This window comes from Schistocerca americana, chromosome 2 (genome assembly GCF_021461395.2).
Source record: "Schistocerca americana isolate TAMUIC-IGC-003095 chromosome 2, iqSchAmer2.1, whole genome shotgun sequence".
Lineage (NCBI taxonomy): Eukaryota > Metazoa > Arthropoda > Insecta > Orthoptera > Acrididae > Schistocerca > Schistocerca americana.
In genome coordinates this window covers 242951970-242970583 of record NC_060120.1, presented here as the reverse complement: position 1 = coordinate 242970583, position 18614 = coordinate 242951970, and the positions used below count along the sequence as shown (strand labels likewise).

The window sequence follows — 18614 nt, the reverse complement described above, 5'->3', positions numbered from 1 at the left end:
CCCAATTCAGATGATACAATTGCTCAAAGGATCAAATAAAACTAGAGTTTAATTTCAGATATGTACCCGACTCGTACAGTTATAGTTGGTGGTAACTAATTTACCCTCAATATGTTGGTGAAAATACATGTTTGAATCTGAAGGTACACGCTGAACATCATCCGAAATTGTGCTAAATCCATTCTCTGAAAATTATTTCGAGCATTTAGTTCATGAGCCCTTGTGAATAGTTAACAGTTGTGAAAACACACTTGACCTTTTAGCAACAAATAATCCTGAGGTAATAACAAGCATAAAAATGGATACAGGGATTATTGAACACAGGGTTGTCATAGTAAGATTGAATATTTTAACCCCCAAATACATCAAAAATAGATGAGAAATATAGCTATTCAAAAAAGCAGATAAAAATTCATGACATTTTCCTGAGAGATAATCTTCACTGCTTCCAAATTAACAATGTAAGTGTAGACCAGATGATGTTTGAATTCAGAGAAATAGTATCAGCAGCAATTGAGAGATTTGTACCAAATAGATTAAGAAATGATGGAGCTGACCCTCCTTCGTACACAAAACGGGTTAGAACACTGTTCCAGAAACAATGAAAAAAATATGACAAATTTAAACAGACATAAAATCTCCAAGACTGGTGATGTTTTACAGCAGCTCAAAATTTAGCACGGACTTCAATGCGAGATGCTTATAATAGTTTCCACAACAAAACTTTGTCTCGAAACCTGACAGGAAATCCAGAGAGATTGTGGTTGTATATGAAGTATGCTAACGCTGAGACACAATCAATGCCTTCTCTGCACAATAGCAATGGAAATGGAAACGATCGACGACAGTGCTGCCAAAGCAGTTATTACACATAGCCTTCTGAAATTCCTTCACCAGAATTCGAATAAAAAATAGCTGCAAACATGAGTAACGTAGAAATAGATATCCTCGGAGTAATGAAGCAACTTAAATCACTTAACAAAAACAAGTCTTGCAGTCCACACTGTACACCAGTTAGGTTCCTGTCAGAGTATGCTGATACAATAACTCCAAACTTAACAATCATATATAACCGTTCGCTCGCCGAAAGATCCATACTCAAAGACTGGAAAGTTGCACAGGTCACCAACGTGCAAGAAAGGTGGTACGAGTAATCCACTAAATTACAGGCCCGTATCATTTACATCGATATGCAACAGGATTTTAGAACATATATTGTATTCGAACATTTTGCACTACCTCCAGGTGAATGGTCGATTGACACAGAGTCAACATGGATTTAGGCAACATCGTTCTTGTGAAACACAACTAGTCTTACTCAAACAAAGTGTTGAGTGATACTGACACTGAATTTCAAATGGGTTAGGTATTTCTAGATTTCCGGAAGACTTTTGACGTTGTACCAAACAAGTGGCTTGCAGTGAAATTGCGTGCTTATGGAATACTGTCTCAGTTATGTGACTGCATTCGTGATTTCCTGTCAGAGAGGTCACAGTTCATAGAACCTGATGGACAGTTATTGAGTAAAACTGAACTGATTTCTGGTGTTCCCCAAGGTAGTGTAACAGGCCCTTTGCTGTTCCTTATCTACATAAACAATATAGGAGACAATCTGAGCAGCCATCTCACATTGCTTGCAGATGATGCTGTTGTTTGTCGTCTACCAAACTCATCGAAGATCAAAACAAATTGCAAAATGATTTAGAAAAGATATTCGTATGGTGAAAAAACTGGCGATTGATCCTAAATAACGATAAGTGTGAGGTCATCCACATGAGTGCTAAAAGGAATCCATTAAACTTCAGTTACATGATAAATCAGTCAAATATAAAGGCCAAAAATTCAAATTAATAACTAGGAAATACAATTATGAACTTAAAGTGGAAGGAACACACAACAAAAGATTTGGGGAAGGCTAATCAAAGACTGTATTTTATTGGCAGGGCACTTAGAAAATGTAACAGATCTACTAAAGAGGCTGCCTACACTACGCTTATCTGTTCTCTTTTAGAATACTGGTGCAGGGATCCTTACCAGACAGGACAGCCTGAGTACATCAACAAAGTTCAAAGAAGGGCAGCATGTTTTATATTATTGCAAATATGGGAGAGAGAGTCACTGACATGACACAGGATTTGGGGTGGACATCATTAAAACAAAGGCGTATTTTGTTGTGGCAGACTCTTTTCGCGAAACTTCAGTCACCAACTTTCTCCTGTGAATGTAAAATATTTTATTGATGTTGACATATGTAGGGAGAAATGATCATCATAATAAAATAAGGGAAATCAGAACTCATACAGAAATATATAGGTCCCGAGTTCGAGTCTCGGTCGGGCACACAGTTTTAATCTGCCAGGAAGTTTCATATCAGCGCACGCTCCGCTGCAGAGTGAAAATCTCATTCTGGAAACATCCCCCAGGCTGTGGCTAAGCCATGTCTCCGCAATATCCTTTCTTTCAGGAGTGCTAGTTCTGCAAGGTTCGCAGGAGAGCTTCTGTAAAGTTTGGAAGGTAGGAGATGAGGTACTGGCAGAAGTAAAGCTGTGAGTACCGGGCGTGAGTCGTGCTTCGGTAGCTCAGTTGGTAGAGCACTTGCCCGCGAAAGGCAAGGTCCCGAGTTCGAGTCTCGGTCGGGCACACAGTTTTAATCTGCCAGGAAGTTTAATATATAGGTGTTCGTTTTTTCCACGTGCTGTACGAGATTGGAAAAATAAGAGGATTATTTGAAGGTGGTTTGATGAACACTCTGCCAGGCACTTAAATATGATTTGCAGAGTATCGATGTAGATGTAGATCTAGTCCCTGTGCTCCCTTCTCTCTCCCCACACATACCAGGCTATTGGTCCCCCTTCCCACTTTTGATTGCTGCTTCTGTTCAATGCAGTTGCATTCTGGCCAGAACGTCACAGAAAGCAGTCGTGTGTGTGAGGTGTGCTTGCCTGTGTGTATGTGTCTGTATTTCCTTTTTGAAAAAGGCTTTGGCATAAAGCTCAATGTGTAATAATCTTTTTGCTGTGCCCATCTGCCACTCAACGAGACATCTTTATGGGTGAACAGCAATCTATCCTTTTCATAACATTGTTCATATTCCATCAAGCTACACATCTTCATTCAAGCTCAATTTCATTACAAAACACACCCAAATGTAGTATGTGCACTGTCCACAAAAATAAAGCAAATACTACACTAAAGAACACTACACTGTCAGCCGATTAAAAAAACTGTATCTTCATCTCAGTTCTGTTGTTGCAGGATATATAACTGATGAAAATTTGATAATTTTTATTTTGTCAGTCTCAGTTGCATGAGTATACAATTTATTGCTACAGTGGTTAACGGTTTTGGGCTGACTCACCATCATCAAGCTACACACCTTGTTATTAACTGTAGCTAGTTACACAACATAGTGCTAAAAGGCACGAACTTGGTGTTACAAAGTCAAGCTGTGAGAAACATATACTCTCACTGATTTGACAGCCTATGTGTCTACTGAATGACACAATGAAACTACTCATAAGAATAAAGTTTCATTGTGTTGTTTAGGTGAAACAACAGACAGTTAGGTTGTCATATCAATGAGCGTATTCGTTGTTCACATTTTGACTTTCTTGTATTGAGAGGTTGTGCCTTTTGGAGCCATGCTGTATAATTAGTAAACAGTTAATAACAAGATGTGTGTTTGAGTATGGGCATGTCAGCCTCAAACTAGTAACCACTGCAGCAATAAAATGTATATTCACATGCAACTGAGATGAACAAAATAAACATTTATGAAATTTTCATAAATATTATACACTTGCAGACCTACCATTCAGGAGCAACTTGCCTTGAATCAGGAAGGAGAGGGTGTACATGAAGCCCAGAAAATAAGTTCCTACATTTTTCCCAGTTGAAGATACACTATACCCCAGGTGAAAACACAATATACCCTGGGTGAAAGCATATTTTTTCTGTGTCAAGTGGCAATATACTCTTCCTTGGACTGTAGAACATCAATCCTTTGAATGGTAGCTTCTGAATGCTGAAATAGAGCTTGCACTTTCGTCAGCGAATCACAGCTCGCATCATGTGATCTTGCCAGCTAATGACAGCAGCTATTCAGAGCACAGGACATGTGATGTAGTCAGCCAATAGCAAAATCACTGTTAAGTAGTGTAAACACACAAATGGTTTAAAGTAATATACATTCAGTATAGATACAGGAAAAGCTAAGCTATTACTTATAACATTGGGCATCAAAAATGTTTTGCTGTTTTGTTTTCAGAAAGTGTGGTTAGGTAGAATCCTAAGAGCACAGCTTAAACTTCAGCAGTTGAATATTTCTGACAAGCATCACTGTAAATTTCACTGCTGTGCACCAAATAATGCTGAATAAATGTTCTGTCGAGCACTTTGCCTTTTCCATAGAAAAGTTGCTTGTGTGTGAAATTGCTCAAGAACTCACCTCTCACTTTTTAAGGCTAATTATACTTTTTGCCATCATTACTGCATAATTTGTAATCTATGAAAGAACCAAAACAGACACCAAAAACTAACCTCGAAGCTTGGTCCTTTTACTACATGTTACTCTTTAAGGTGCATGAAACATAAATGTGCCAGGCAAATTTTAAATAATGGTATAAATGACAGTCTGCTGGGCCCAAAATTTTTCTAAATAGCTGGTCCTCAAAGTGTTATGTTTTGAATGAGAGTCAAAAGCTCCATGATTAAAGAAATTCATTGCACATTCTCACACATAACATAATTTATCTTGCGTAAATAGAGATTTACTTTGAGAGTAACGCTTCTCAAATCACTATTCACTATACTTTCCTGCGTCCTGTTAGAAATGTAAACAGTAATGACATCATACTCATCGGAAGAAATTTGTTGTTACAAAGTATTGCACAGTCTTCACCCTAAAGCCTCGGACACATTTTGCTGTCTGCAGATGCTTGTGTGTGCACTGTTTTTTGTTGTTGTAAATGTGCATTTTCATTGGAACTAAAGTTTTGGTGTTATTCTCTCATTTACGTATTATTGCCAAGTTATTTTTCCGCAGTAGCGGGCTAAAAATAATTCTTTGTTCAACAAAAGTTTAATTGAAAACTGAAACAGTGGAAAGCTCCCGGAATTCTAAAAAATTCCCGGGTTTTTCCCAGATTACCCAGTTGTCCCGAGGCATACACAGTATTACCATGTCATGAAACCATGCAGTCTGTAACAGAAATATGGAACATAGATTAATTTCAACTATCCTACAGGCTTAGCAGCAATACCTTCTCAGATGCTGTGGCAAGACGTGTGCCCTGGAGATTGAGAGCAATACAACTGAGAGGTGCTTCATGGGCTGCTATGTCCAGTGGAGCTCTCTCAGTGTTCGCCAAATCAACTAACTGGACCTGTCCTGAATGCCGACCAGGAAAGGCAAGTAGAGAGTTATTGCTATTGGGACAAAGCACACAGAGACCTGTAAGAAAGAAGTCTAGATATAAAACCTACAGAATTCACAGGAAATAATGAGAACAAAAAAAATTACAGATTACAAACATGGCTGCAAATGATGATCCAATAAAGAATATGATCAGGAGTTCTGTCTACAGATATTCTTTTTCTGGGCACTAAAGCGGAAATTGAAATGAGAAAATATGCCATGATAGGGCAATGACTTTTTTTTTTTTACTGTGGAGGATACAGAAAAAATTAACATGAAATAAGACAGTACCTACCACATCTTCAGGATTCAAAATATTAGTTTTATTATATGTGTATGCCACACTTGCCAGAACAGTGTAGGTTACTAGACAGAACTGATAAATACAGTGAAAACACTGCCAGCAGTTACTTACATAACATGAACTATAACAAATTCCACAGTATTTTGTGTATATTCAGTTGTTGGCTTTTTGTGTATTTCATATAAAATGTAAACACCTACGATAACCCATATCTCAAATTATTACCTTTTTTATGGTGAGTTGAAATGTAGGTACACAAAACAGTGTATATGCCAGGATGGTATCAGGAGGTCAGGTGGACATCTGGGTAGTTTTTCCTACATTTAAAATGAGAAATGCCAGGATTCACGGAAAAATGGGTTTTATTCCCAAGAACTACCATTAAGGGGTGCAACATTCTTGAAAACTGGCTATGGCCATGGAGTAAACTGCACATGGTATGGAAAGAGCATTTCACCCTCAATAGGATGGACATGTCTGGAGGGTAAGGAAGCTGGCAGGCAAGGGAGCAACCTGCAGTTGTGGCTGTTACCTCACTGACCCTCTTGCATATCTCATGTGATGGCACCCAGTTCTCTCACTGGCAGGTTTGTGGCAGAAAGTTGATGTGTCTCACTCAGCAATAATGTAGTGGCGTCCATAACTCAGCATAATAGCATGGGAGCTGGCCACAAGTACTGCAGAGTAGTTTACATAACTGTTCACGCCACTGCCTGAGCCTAAGTTAAAATGATGGAAGCAGAATACACTACAATTTTTTACTTTTGCTGCACATTACCATGTACAACAGAAAACATTGGAAAGATGTCAGGGGGGACAATATAGGTATTCAGTGCCTACAGATATAGAACAGCAATAAGAAATAAAAATACAGAAATTGCAGAGATTCATAAGAAAATCTTTCTAAATTTTATAAAGCAACTGATAATGTGAAAACAGAATATACACATTTTATGATGATTAATTTAATTTAATTCAGTATCGGCTTTTATCACTCATGAGCAAAGCATAATCATAGTGAAACGTATCAACGGACTGTGCTAATGTGCGATCTAAGCAAGGAGTATTGAGAGCAGGTGTGGGATGAGACTGTGATTGGATGTGTGTACCATATCTAATTAAAGTTAAAGAGAGCTTAGACCACAGAGCGAGATTATAATGGCTTGGTGCACAAATTCATAGTGTTTTTACATAAGTTTGATAAACACAACAGGTACACATAACAGAGATTTTAGTCAACAATAATATATTATCCTTCACCATTTACAACAGTCTGCCAGTGGTGGGGTAACTTTTCAAAACTGCCACTGTAGAAATCATGTGGATTTGAGGTGAAGAGCTCATTGAGCCACTTTAAGAAAGGAAGTCCCTTGAAGGTCTTTTGATACAGAGTGGTAAAGGTGAAAATCTGAGGGCGCAAGATCAGGTGAGTAAGGTGGGTGTAGAATGACTTCCCAACCAACTCCTGTATAGTGTTTTTTGTCAGTCTGGCAGAATGCAGATGGGTGTCGTCGTGGGCTAGCATCACTTCACACAGTCTCCCTGGTTGCTGTTTCTGGATTGCATCTGTAAGACATCTCAGTTGTTGACAATAAATGTCAACAGTGATGGTTACATCTTGGGGGGAGCAATTCATAGTACATCACACAGCCACTGTTTCACAAGATGTGTAACATTATCTTCTGTGGATACGTGCATATCTTTGTAATGGGAGTTGCTGGTTTGTTTGGGCTCAACCATTCCTTTCTTTTCCTTATGGTAGCATAAAGACACCATTTCTTCTCACTAGTAATGAAAAAGGACCCTGAAGGTCTTCCTGAATATGGAGAGCCCCTAATGTCAAATCAATCATACTTAAAATGAGAAAACCATTTTCTTGCCATGCTCTATCCCATGACATTATCCCCATATACGATGCATATGTTTCTGGCTGCCTCTGCTGCCCTCATCCTATACTGAACTTAAGCAGAAGACTGTGACATAGCAATAGCAAACTACAGATAAAAGATGACAATCGATAAATAAACCTGCAGCAAATGGAATACCAACATGCAAAATAAAAACGCCATGAACATATGTGCCAACTTAATGGTAACAAGTGTTCGAATTACTATTTCCAATATCACCAAAGCAAGCAGATGTTGATCAGGTATGTGTGTAACATTGCGAGTTTGAGACTTGAAATTTGTGGAGCAGTTGGAAGTTGTTCACCTTCACATTCACCATTTTGCTCAGTCTTCTACAAACAAAAGAAAATACCCAAATATAAATCTATTGACTGTCTGCCATATAATGAGGCACATAGAAACTGTGAATGCTCACACACTACTGATAAGACCTTCAATTAATTGAAAGTGCCAGCCATAACTCCCACTACCTCCATCTTTTCAAAACCAGTTCTCCCACCATCTTCATCTCTTGTGTTTCCCATGGCATCGTATTTGAGAACCACTTCCCATACCTGACCAGACAGCCAGTTAACTCCTCCAGTGATCATTCCCCATCACTCAGTGGTTATATTGCATTCTCTCGGAGCTGTGCAGACCCTGAGAGAGCACCTGGAGGAGTCTGTACATTAATTTGCACAGATGTCAGCGAGTGGATTTGAAAGCAGCAGCAGCAGCGTGAGTGCAAACAACCTCAACAATCACCATTTGCTATGAAAATTTCACTCTTCAGCAGAGTGTGCGCTGCCTGTGGAAGGCAAACGTCCCAAGTTCGAGTCTCAGTCCAGCACATAGTTTTAATCTGCCAGCAAGTTTCTTACCATCTGCAATGTTTACATATCTTCAGGCAGGCCTCTTGCTTACCTTGAGTTGACCACCTTAATCCAACAACTCTCTCCTCACCCTACCCATTTTCTCCTACTTGAGGATTACAACGGAGACCACCCCCTTTGGGGGAGTACCACTGTCTCTGGTAGGGGCCTTCTAATTGACCAGCTTCTTACTGACCATGATCTCTTCTTACTGACCATGATCTGTCTCTCTTCAATGATGGTACTCCTGCTCACTTCAGTGTCACCCATGGCACCTTTTCAGCTATAGAACAAACAATCTCTTTCCTCAATGTTGTAGCTTCACTGCACTGGTCACTACATGATGATCTTTGTGACAGTGACCACTTCCGATGATTGTGTCACTTTCTTGCCATCAGAAGACGGACCGACTAGCATGATGAGTGCTTCGAAGAATCAATTGACAGTTGTATGCCACTGCTGCTACCTGTGTCCCTTCTCTGTCAGACTGCATTGACGAGAATGTGCAAATCATCTCCAGCGTGATCATCTATGATACCGGAACTGCTATTCCTCCTTTCTACAGGTCCCCCCACCACCATCTGGTGCCATGGTGGACCAAAGACACTGCAATAGTTGTTCAGGATCACTAAAGAGCCCTGCAACAATTCAAGCGACATCCTTCTCAGACAAACCTTATCTCTTTTAATCGGCTTCACATTAAGGCTTGCTGTCTACTTAAACATAGTAAGAAAGAATGCTGGAAGAGACTTCTGCTCCCTGAGAATGTGTGCCTCTTCATCGGAGGAGTGGGCCAAACTCTGTAGTCTTCCAAAACTCCACTGGGTCTAGTCCTGCAGGATCATCTTTGTATTGATGCAATGACTTTTCCTGACACTTTGCAACAGCATCAGCATCCTCTTCCTACCTATCTACTGTAATGCCCCAAGGACAGAAAACCCCAATTAACAAACTTTGTGGAAATTTAAAGTAGGGAAGTGAGTTATCTTGACAGTAACAGCAACTATTGATGATAAAATCTACACTGGTAATATTTTGATTAACACCTATATTATTAAATACTGAGAATAGCCTACAAAAAGGGGAGATAAAAGGAAGGATTATCATAGATTCTTTATCAAGCACCTATAGAATAAATTCAAAATCATATGAATGAAGGTTAAATCCAAGAAAGTAATTCAGTCAAAGATAACATTTATCATGGAAGAGAGTTGTAACGGCATCAAAAAGGAAATTCAATGCGACTACAATGCAACTCGGATATGGAAATCTAGAGTACTTCTGTGATAGTTGTCTGGACACAAACGCTATTAGATTGTTTCAGTTTTGGAAGTTTGAAAATTTGTGAGGTAGAGACTGAAGTATTGCTCAGTCATTCGACTGATGAAAGTTAATCTTTACCGTTCGCAATGCGACGGTATAGTAAGACGAGTGTTAGACTTCACCTTTGTCCTGATGAATAGTCACAAACTTTGAGAGCAATGAATCAACAACAGAAAAACAATTTGTAGTCTTGAGTAGGACACAATAAGATGAAGACACGAAAAAAGACAAGTATGCCGATTAGTCAAAAGTTGTTGTCAGCATGACAATTACTGAACTGAACAGAGGTTAATCTTGAATGACATATCGGTGTGCATGTGTTGTAGGGCCAAACTATTAATTACAGAAAGAACAATAAAATCTGAATGAAAAGATAAACCTTACGTGTCGCCTAACTCTTTAAACACTTAAAGTGACTGAGTACATGAATAATGGGCAGTGAAGAGTGATTAGTTTAAACCAGTATTACAGTGTATTTAAATAATAATAATAATAATAATAATAATAATAATAATAATAATAATAATAATAATAATTTACTACAACATAAGTTATCTCTGGAGTTACATCAGACCGTTGTTAATAACTAGACGTAGCAATGGCATAGCAACGGAATAGTAGACAGAAAAATTTCATCCTTTTATGTATGACGTGAAAAACAACCATAATGACGAAATCAAGAATCAAGATTTTACTTCATCATGGAACTAACCAGGCATAAAAATAAAAATAAACGATTGCAGTTTAACAGTTCGCACAAACTGAGGAGACTGTTGCAGCCGGATAACTGAATATTTCTAAATTACGTGAGGAGTTGTGTTCTTACGAGGGTTACAGGTGCTGTTCCACGTCACACCGACGAGGACGAACATCGTTACGAGTCACGTCTCGTCCCGGCGGCAAGTGAAGAGGGAGGGAAGGGACGTCACACTACCTTTCTACTGCATAAACAACGTCCCCATGTTTCACCCCCCCCCCCCTTCTCCCCAAACTGAATCATATAATGATCCTTTCACTGACTGGGAACTGCTTCAGCCTCTTGCCTTGTTTCACAACATGGCCCCAGGCCCTGATTCAATTCACAATCAGTCAATTCAACGCCTGAATGTTTCTAAAAGGTTACATCTACTAAGGGTTTTCATGCATACTTGGTTCCATGGTGTTCTCTCTTCAAAATGGCGAGATAGTATTATCGTCAAAATCCTTAACACAGGCAAAAACCTAACATCTCTCAACAGCTCCCATCAATTAGCCTTAACAAAGTGTTCTATAAACTGCATGGAAGAGTGGTTCCTTGTGTTTACAAAGATTTCTCAAGTCTGGGGACCTTTTTTCCCCCCAATCAGTGTGGCTTCCAGTAGAATGATCTCCTTTTCAACCTACATAAGGCATATGGCACCACTTGACACCACCACATTTACCTTACCGTATATGACTGGGGCTTTTGAAGCTCCCTATCACTTTTTTTCATCATAGGGCTCTGTCCTGAGTGTCATATACTTTGTCATCACTATCAACAATGTAACGTCTCCTGTCAGGCTGCTGGTCACCCATTTGCTGCATGTAAATGACTTTCACATTTGGTACAGCTCCAACTAAGTAGTTCGGCTGAACACCAACTCCAAGAGAGCATCCAACAGACCTCTGTGTGGACCCTTTCCCATGGTTCCCAATTCTCTCCTGCATAACTCTATTCGCATACTCAGCACTTGGAAGTTGTTGCACTGTTCTGTTTTTTGGGCCTTCTTTTTGATAAAAAAGCTGACTTACCTGCCCCATATTTGTTACTTAAAGACTAACTACATGTGGAATCTTATCGCTCTCTGCTTCCTTGCCCACATCTCTTGGGGCGTGGATTGTGGTACTCTTCTCTGTATTTACCAGGCCCTGGTCTCATCCCAACTAGACTATGGTTGCCAGGTTTATGCTTGGTGGCACCTCCGGCTTCAAAATTGTTAGACCCAGTCCATCATCATGAAGATTGTCTGTCAACTGGTGCCTTCTCGACTAGTCCCGTGGACTGGTTTCCTAGCTGAAGCAGGGATCTTACCTCTCCAGTTCTGATGGTATCAATTCTTGCTCTCCTATGCACCCACCATTCAACAATAACTTGATCATGAATGTATCCCATACTTTTTGTGTACAAGGGGCATCAAGCTGAATGGGCCTCCCTTGATTGCATTTTAATATGTAGAGATTCAATGAGCTGTCTTTAGTCCACCGACCTATATTACTATTAACACCATGTGATCTCTGTTATTCATGAAGTTCTTACTGAACTTAGTCATCCTAACTGTTCAGTGGTTTTGAACTTGGTCATCCTGACGGCTCAATTTTTTTTTTTTTTTCTGTGTCTCTAATCATGTGGGTGTCCCAGGGAATGAAATTGCTGATTGTTTGGCTAGAGGAACAATTACTCATCTTCAATTGCTTTGCTGGTCCCAGGAGCAGGTTTGCAGGTGCGAATGAGACAATGAGACATCTGCTCACTTGGAGATGGGATGACATCTGGTTGGCTATTATTGCCCCCTAAGATCTGCACAATCAAAGAGACTACTGCTGCATGGTGCTCTTCCTTCCCTTTCCACAGGAAGGTATCCACCATCCTATGTTGCCTCCACATTGGTCATACCATGCTAACCCATAGTCTTATTTTATGTAATGAGGTACCCCAAACATGTAGCTATGAAGCCTTAAGACAGTAGCTCATATCCTGGTGGAATGCCCCCTTCCTCTGGCCTCCATGATAAGCATGGCCTTCCAAATTCTTTCCCTCAAATAATGACAGATGATTCACAGATAATTGAACTGGTTCTCCATTTACTCTGTGAAAGTGGTTTTTATTTTCAGATGTTTAGCTTTAAGCTACCTTCGGGCAGGGGTGGGATGGTTGGGGTTTGGGTATCCCCTGCTGCATGCTGGGTCTAGGAACCTCTGCCTTTACTTCTTTGACCAGCTCACCCTTTCATCCCTCTCTTACGCTGCTTTAATTGTTTTTCAATGGTTCACCTCCTTTTCTACCACAACCTATTTTCAATTTTAGAGGTAGCACTTAGTTAAATGGTGGTTGTTCCTTAAAGACACCTGGCTACAGTGTTTTAGGATGACTCCCACTGCATGCAGAGCCTTGAGGATGCCCACCTAATCTACTGACTTGAAGACATTCTTTCCTCTGTACTGTATTTGCCCTTCATCAGGCTATTGGGGGTAGGATGTCGGATGGTGCTCGTCAGGCTAGAGGGGGTCAGATGTGAAATGGGAGTTTTCTTGCCAGTGGTTCAGCCTTGGGAAGACCCTTCGTCTGCTGTGACCTGTGTACTGGCCAAATCTGTACACTTCTTCATAAATTCTTTCTCAGTTCTGGCATCAGTACTGCTTTCAATGATTTGGTCTTACTGCTCCTACATACTTGCAACATCAGAACTTGTCCTTTAAGGAATCACTAATTCTTGAAGAACTACTCCTGGACTGAGGGACTGATGACCTCGCTGTTTAGTCTTCTAACCACCAATTAACCAGCCAACCAAGATCATTCAACAAGCTTGTGCAAGGAGGAGTCTGAAGCATTTAAATTATCAAGAATACAAGCCTGATTCAACAGCTACTGTAAAGGAACCCAGTACATCACAACCAAAAATAAAAAATGCAGACGTGTATAACTTTCCGTATTGACAAGCAATTGGAGTGCTGATGTACCTGAAGCTTGGGATGAAACCTAATTTAGCTTCCAGTATGAGCTCTCTGTCTTAAACATTTTACTTTGCATTAATGGGAGATGCAGTGAGACTAAAATGAGTATTCCCGTATGTAGCAGGTACATGTCACCTAAGCATAATCTACTGTCCACATTAGCTTCCTTGCATATTGGACTCGACAGTGATGTGGATTTTGGAGGGTGCACAAAAACTGGTCGGTCAACATCTGGTGTCCTCATTTCACATGCAGGTGAAGCTATTTCCTGGCTCTGCTGAAGACATATCTGTAATTGGTGCAGAGTTGGTAGCTGGAACACAAGCTGCTAAGGAAATAGTTTAATTGTGTACACTTTTCAGAGGGACAAGAAAAAGTTCATAGTTATGTTTCTGTATTTAAGTAAGTATTGAGGAAGGTTGATAGCACTTACTGCTAGGAAAATAATCTCGATGTACTATGTTCAACTGTTTCTCGAAAAATTTATGATTGAGAATAAAATGTCACTGCAAATTAGATAATATGTAAACTATTAAATTTAATAAAAGCAACCACATCTACACCAACCCCAATGGTCCCATCCCCTAACCCAAATAACACCCTCTAAAAATCTGTAACACTCAAACAGAAATTCCACAAAAACAAACAAAAAAATACAAATAAACACAACTCAATAACCTCCTTCCCCCCAAAGCATCCCCTATCATTCAACTTACTACACTTGGCCTATACTTTCTCCCAGTTAATCTTAAAAACCCCTGAAAACAACATGACCTATCAGGAACTCTCTTCTGTCGGTGATAATCATCAAAATGAGCTTGCAAAACAGGAAAGTACCTTTCCTGTAATCCATTAGACTGCATCCCAATATGCCTCATTGTGTTTGTGCATGGCTCAATCTCATAAGTTTTAAATTTACCTGATGATTTATGACTAACATGGAAACCACATGGCAATTGGAGTTTTGTAATTTTTATATTAATAGTACATAAATTTCAGGAAAATTGACTTTGTAAATGATTATACCCCTTCCTCCTCAATCCCTCATACAAAGCAAACACACAAAAAACTATACTACACCAGTCAGCAACATATTCCTCAATCAATGCAACTACAACTTTCTTACTACAATATTCTACTGCTTGGAAACAATACTTGTACACCTTCCCTGCAAGTCAGAAACAGCAGCACTTCCAAAACCAAAGACCCACAACACTGTGTTCTCTCCATTACTTCCCTTTTCTAAAACAAGAATTGTCTATTTCTGCCACCTCATAATTTCCCCTATTGGACCCAAATAATTAATAAATTCCTCATAAACTTCCAAAGTCTACTTATTTACCCCATTCTGTGTATGGCAAAAGAAACAGAAGGTGGAGGGAGGAGGGGGGGGGGGGGGCAGGGGGGAAGGTGGAGAGAGTCAACATGAGAAAAATGGAAAGTGGGAGACTCAATTTTTCAAACCAAATTGCCACAAATTATCCTCAGGCCACTACCATGAGTGTGCATCTGATGAATTTGCAAGTGCAGTTTCATAAGCACATATTTTGACCACAAATGTGGAAAAGAAAAAAGGACAGCTCTCTCTAAAAATACCAATTGTTGCTAGAGGAAATTGTGGACTACATATTGGATCTCTCTTCTTACAACATATGACTAATAAACACCACAATAGACTCCACTCTGTGAGGAGGGAGAACTAAATCAGAGCAAATATCTGTTCACGGTAAAAACAATGCAGATCACACAAATTTCAAACTTACTCCACCAACACACAAATCATAGCACTCTCATTACATCACAAGTGGTAGTGAACACAGAAAAAGAGGGAGAAGGGAATATCTGTGCCTGTTATGAAGTGGGGAGGGGGGGGGGGGGGGGGGAGATAGATAGATAGATAGATAGAGAGAGAGAGAGAGAGAGAGAGAGAGAGAGAGAGAGGGGGGGGGGGTGTAGGGTGAACTTACAAAAAGTGCCATTTATCCTAAACGACTTGCACTACACTCCTGCAACAAACACCACTGACATTCTAATTTAGCCTACTTTTAGTTTGTTGATGTCAATAGGCATTGTTCCACTTAGCAAAAGTGTATGTTTGTACAAAAAATACGTATTCTAAGTATTATTACAATCTGTTTATTGGCCAACAATATGTTGTCCCTGATTAGTAATCCATTCTGGGAAAACAGCACATCAATATAATTTTCCATTTCCGCAATATTTGTGGTGCAAGTTTTGGGTGATTCATCCTGTATATGCCTAGAGAGACACATATTAAACACAGCTGAGCAGTATAAATGACTGTATGAGAAATAAAGTAAATAAAATTCCCGAATTTATTGCCCGCCAGTAAATAAAATTCCCGAATTTATTGCCCGCCAGGAAACTTCTCACACTCAAATTATTCTCGGGACCAGGAGCTGGCTGAAACCTGAAGTAGAAGGCTCTAAGATATTTAGCAATTCATGGAACGTATACCAAAAAGACAAGACTAGGTGTCATACAACAGGGTGTGTTCATTGTGGTTGACAAAAATATTGTGTCTACTGAGGTAGAATCTGGGTATGACAGTGAAGATACCTGGTCACATATAACAGGTTTAGATGAGATTAAGTTAATTGTTGGATGTTTTTACTGGCCATCTGATTCCACTGTGATGGTTTTAGAGACATTGGAAGAAAATCTACGGACAGTAGCATAGAAATACCCAGTAAGAGTCTAGACTGGGCCAGTGGCGTACTTACGTGTTTCGTGTACAAATGTTGTCAGTACGTGCTATGAGACATGGTGGGATCAAAAGAATGTGTGCCACCAGATTTTTTTTATTTTATTTTTTTATTTTTTTTATGCAGCCAATAATAGAGCAACAAACTGATGATATGTTTCGAATACATTTGGAAAACAAACTGAAGCCTTGCCGTAAAAGATTATAAATGTAATGTAAGGGCAGTGTCGCAACCCTTGACATAATAAAAAAAACTGTTAAATATATCTCTGCCTATGTTGCTAACCAACTGATCATTGCAAGCACACTGAGTAAGTGGGTCAATGTTTTTTAATTAAATCGTGGGAGGACGGAGGTAGATTAATGTTTTCTATTAAATCATGGGAGGAGATAGGTGGATACTAAATCTGCGAAACCACTCCACTTCGCACCATTTGCAGACATAATCCCAGAATCTTTCTCTCTAAACTCACTAATGCACCAAAAAACAGCAAACAAGAAAATGGTTTCAATTTTGTCACTAGAAATACATTGCCCACATTCTTGCCTATCACTGGTTATTTGAAAGTATCATGCCAATGGCTACGTGAAACTGACATACTGCCAATCTACGAGCAGTTCATAAGTTCCGTCCTGACTGCCGCTGGCCCTGATCTAGACTTTAGCCAGGCCACGTAATATTAGTTGCGGGTGACTTTAACCCACTGAGTACAGACTGAGACGTCTGATTCAATGCAGGAGGTACCAACAGTCTTGCGAAGTTCTTCTTAACACTTTTCCGAAAATTGTCTCGAGTGGCTAGTTTGACAGACCACAAAAAATGGAAACATTTTAGACCTTGTAGCTATGAACAGGCCTGATCTAATCGACAATGGCAGAGGCAGGGATTAATGACCATGATTTCATCATAATGACTTTTGTTACTAACATTAATAAATGAACCAAGGAAACTAGAAAGAGCATACAGACAATAGTTAGAATCTCACTTCGACAAAGGACTGACATCATTTAGTTCCAGTTTGATGGACGTACAGAAATCATGGACAAAGTTTAAAAGAGACTGTAAATCATGCTCTGGAGAAGTATGTGCCAAACAAGTGGACTAAGGGTGGAAAAGACCCACTGGTTTAACAACAAATTTCAAAAAATGCTGATGAAGCAGAGGCTGTTGCATTTCCGGTTCAAAAGAAAATGCGCAAATGACAATAGGCAAAAATTTGTAGAAATATGCATGTCCGTAAAAAGATCAATGCGTAGAGCTTACAACTACAACCTACATGCCTTAGCAAAAGACCTGCCGAGAAGAAATTTCTGGTCTTCCACAGAATCACTAAGTGAGACTAAGGCTCCAATCCAGTCACTCGTTGACCAGTCTGGTGTGACAGTAAGTTGTTGTTGTTGTGGTCTTCAGTCCAGAGTCTGGTTTGATGCAGCTCTCCATGCAACTCTATCCTGGGCAAGCTTCTTCATCTCCCAGTACCTACTGCAACCTACATTCTTCTGAATCTGTTTAGTGTACTCATCGCTTGGTCTCCCTCTACGATTTTTACCCTCCACGCTGCCCTCCAATACTAAATTGGTGATCCCTTGATGCCTCAGAATATGCCCTACCAAGCGATCCCTTCTTCTAGTCAAGCTCTGCCACAAATTTCTCTTCTCTCCAATTCTATGCAGTACCTCCTCATTAGTTATGTGATCTACCCATCTAATCTTCAACATTCTTCTGTAGCACCACATTTTGAAAGCGTCTATTCTCTTCTTGTCTAAACTATTTGTCGCCCACGTTGCACTTCCATACATGGCTACACTCCATACAAATACTTTCAGAAACGACTTCCTGACATTTAAATCTATACTCGATGTTAACAAATTTCTGTCCTTCAGAAATGCTTTCCTTGCTATTGCCAGTCTACATTTTATATCCTCTCTAGTTCGACAATCATCAGTTATTTTGCTCCCCAAATACCAAAACTCCTTTACTACTTTAAGTATCTCATTTCCTAATCTGATTCCGGCAGCATTGCCCAATTTAATTCGACTACATTCCATTATCCTCATTTTGCTATTGTTGATGTTCATCTTATATCCTCCTTTCAAGACACTGTCCATTCCGTTCAACTGCTCTTCCAGGTCCTTTGCTGTCTCTGACAGAATTACAATATCATCGGCGAACCTCAAAGTTTTTATTTCTTCTCCATGGATTTTAATTCCTACTCCAAATTTTTCTTTTGTTTCCTTTACTGCTTGCTCAATATACAGATTGAATAACATCGGGGATAGGCTACAACCCTGTCGCACTCCCTTCCCAACCACTGCTTCCCTTTCATGCCCCTCGACTCTTATAACTGCCATCTGGTTTCTGTACAATTTGAAAATAGCCCTTCCCTCCCTGTATTTT

At 39.7% G+C, this 18614-nt stretch overlaps 1 protein-coding gene across 1 annotated transcript in view; it reads right to left on the bottom strand.

Annotated features, from left to right (window-relative positions):
- The window catches only part of LOC124595286 (WD repeat domain phosphoinositide-interacting protein 3), a 128941-nt gene that overhangs the window by 92943 nt on the left and 17384 nt on the right, over positions 1 to 18614 (bottom strand). The window contains exon 4 of the mRNA XM_047133969.1: positions 5262 to 5452. Within this exon, the coding sequence (XP_046989925.1) occupies positions 5262 to 5452 (191 nt within the window). The remainder of the gene's footprint in view (positions 1 to 5261; positions 5453 to 18614) is intronic.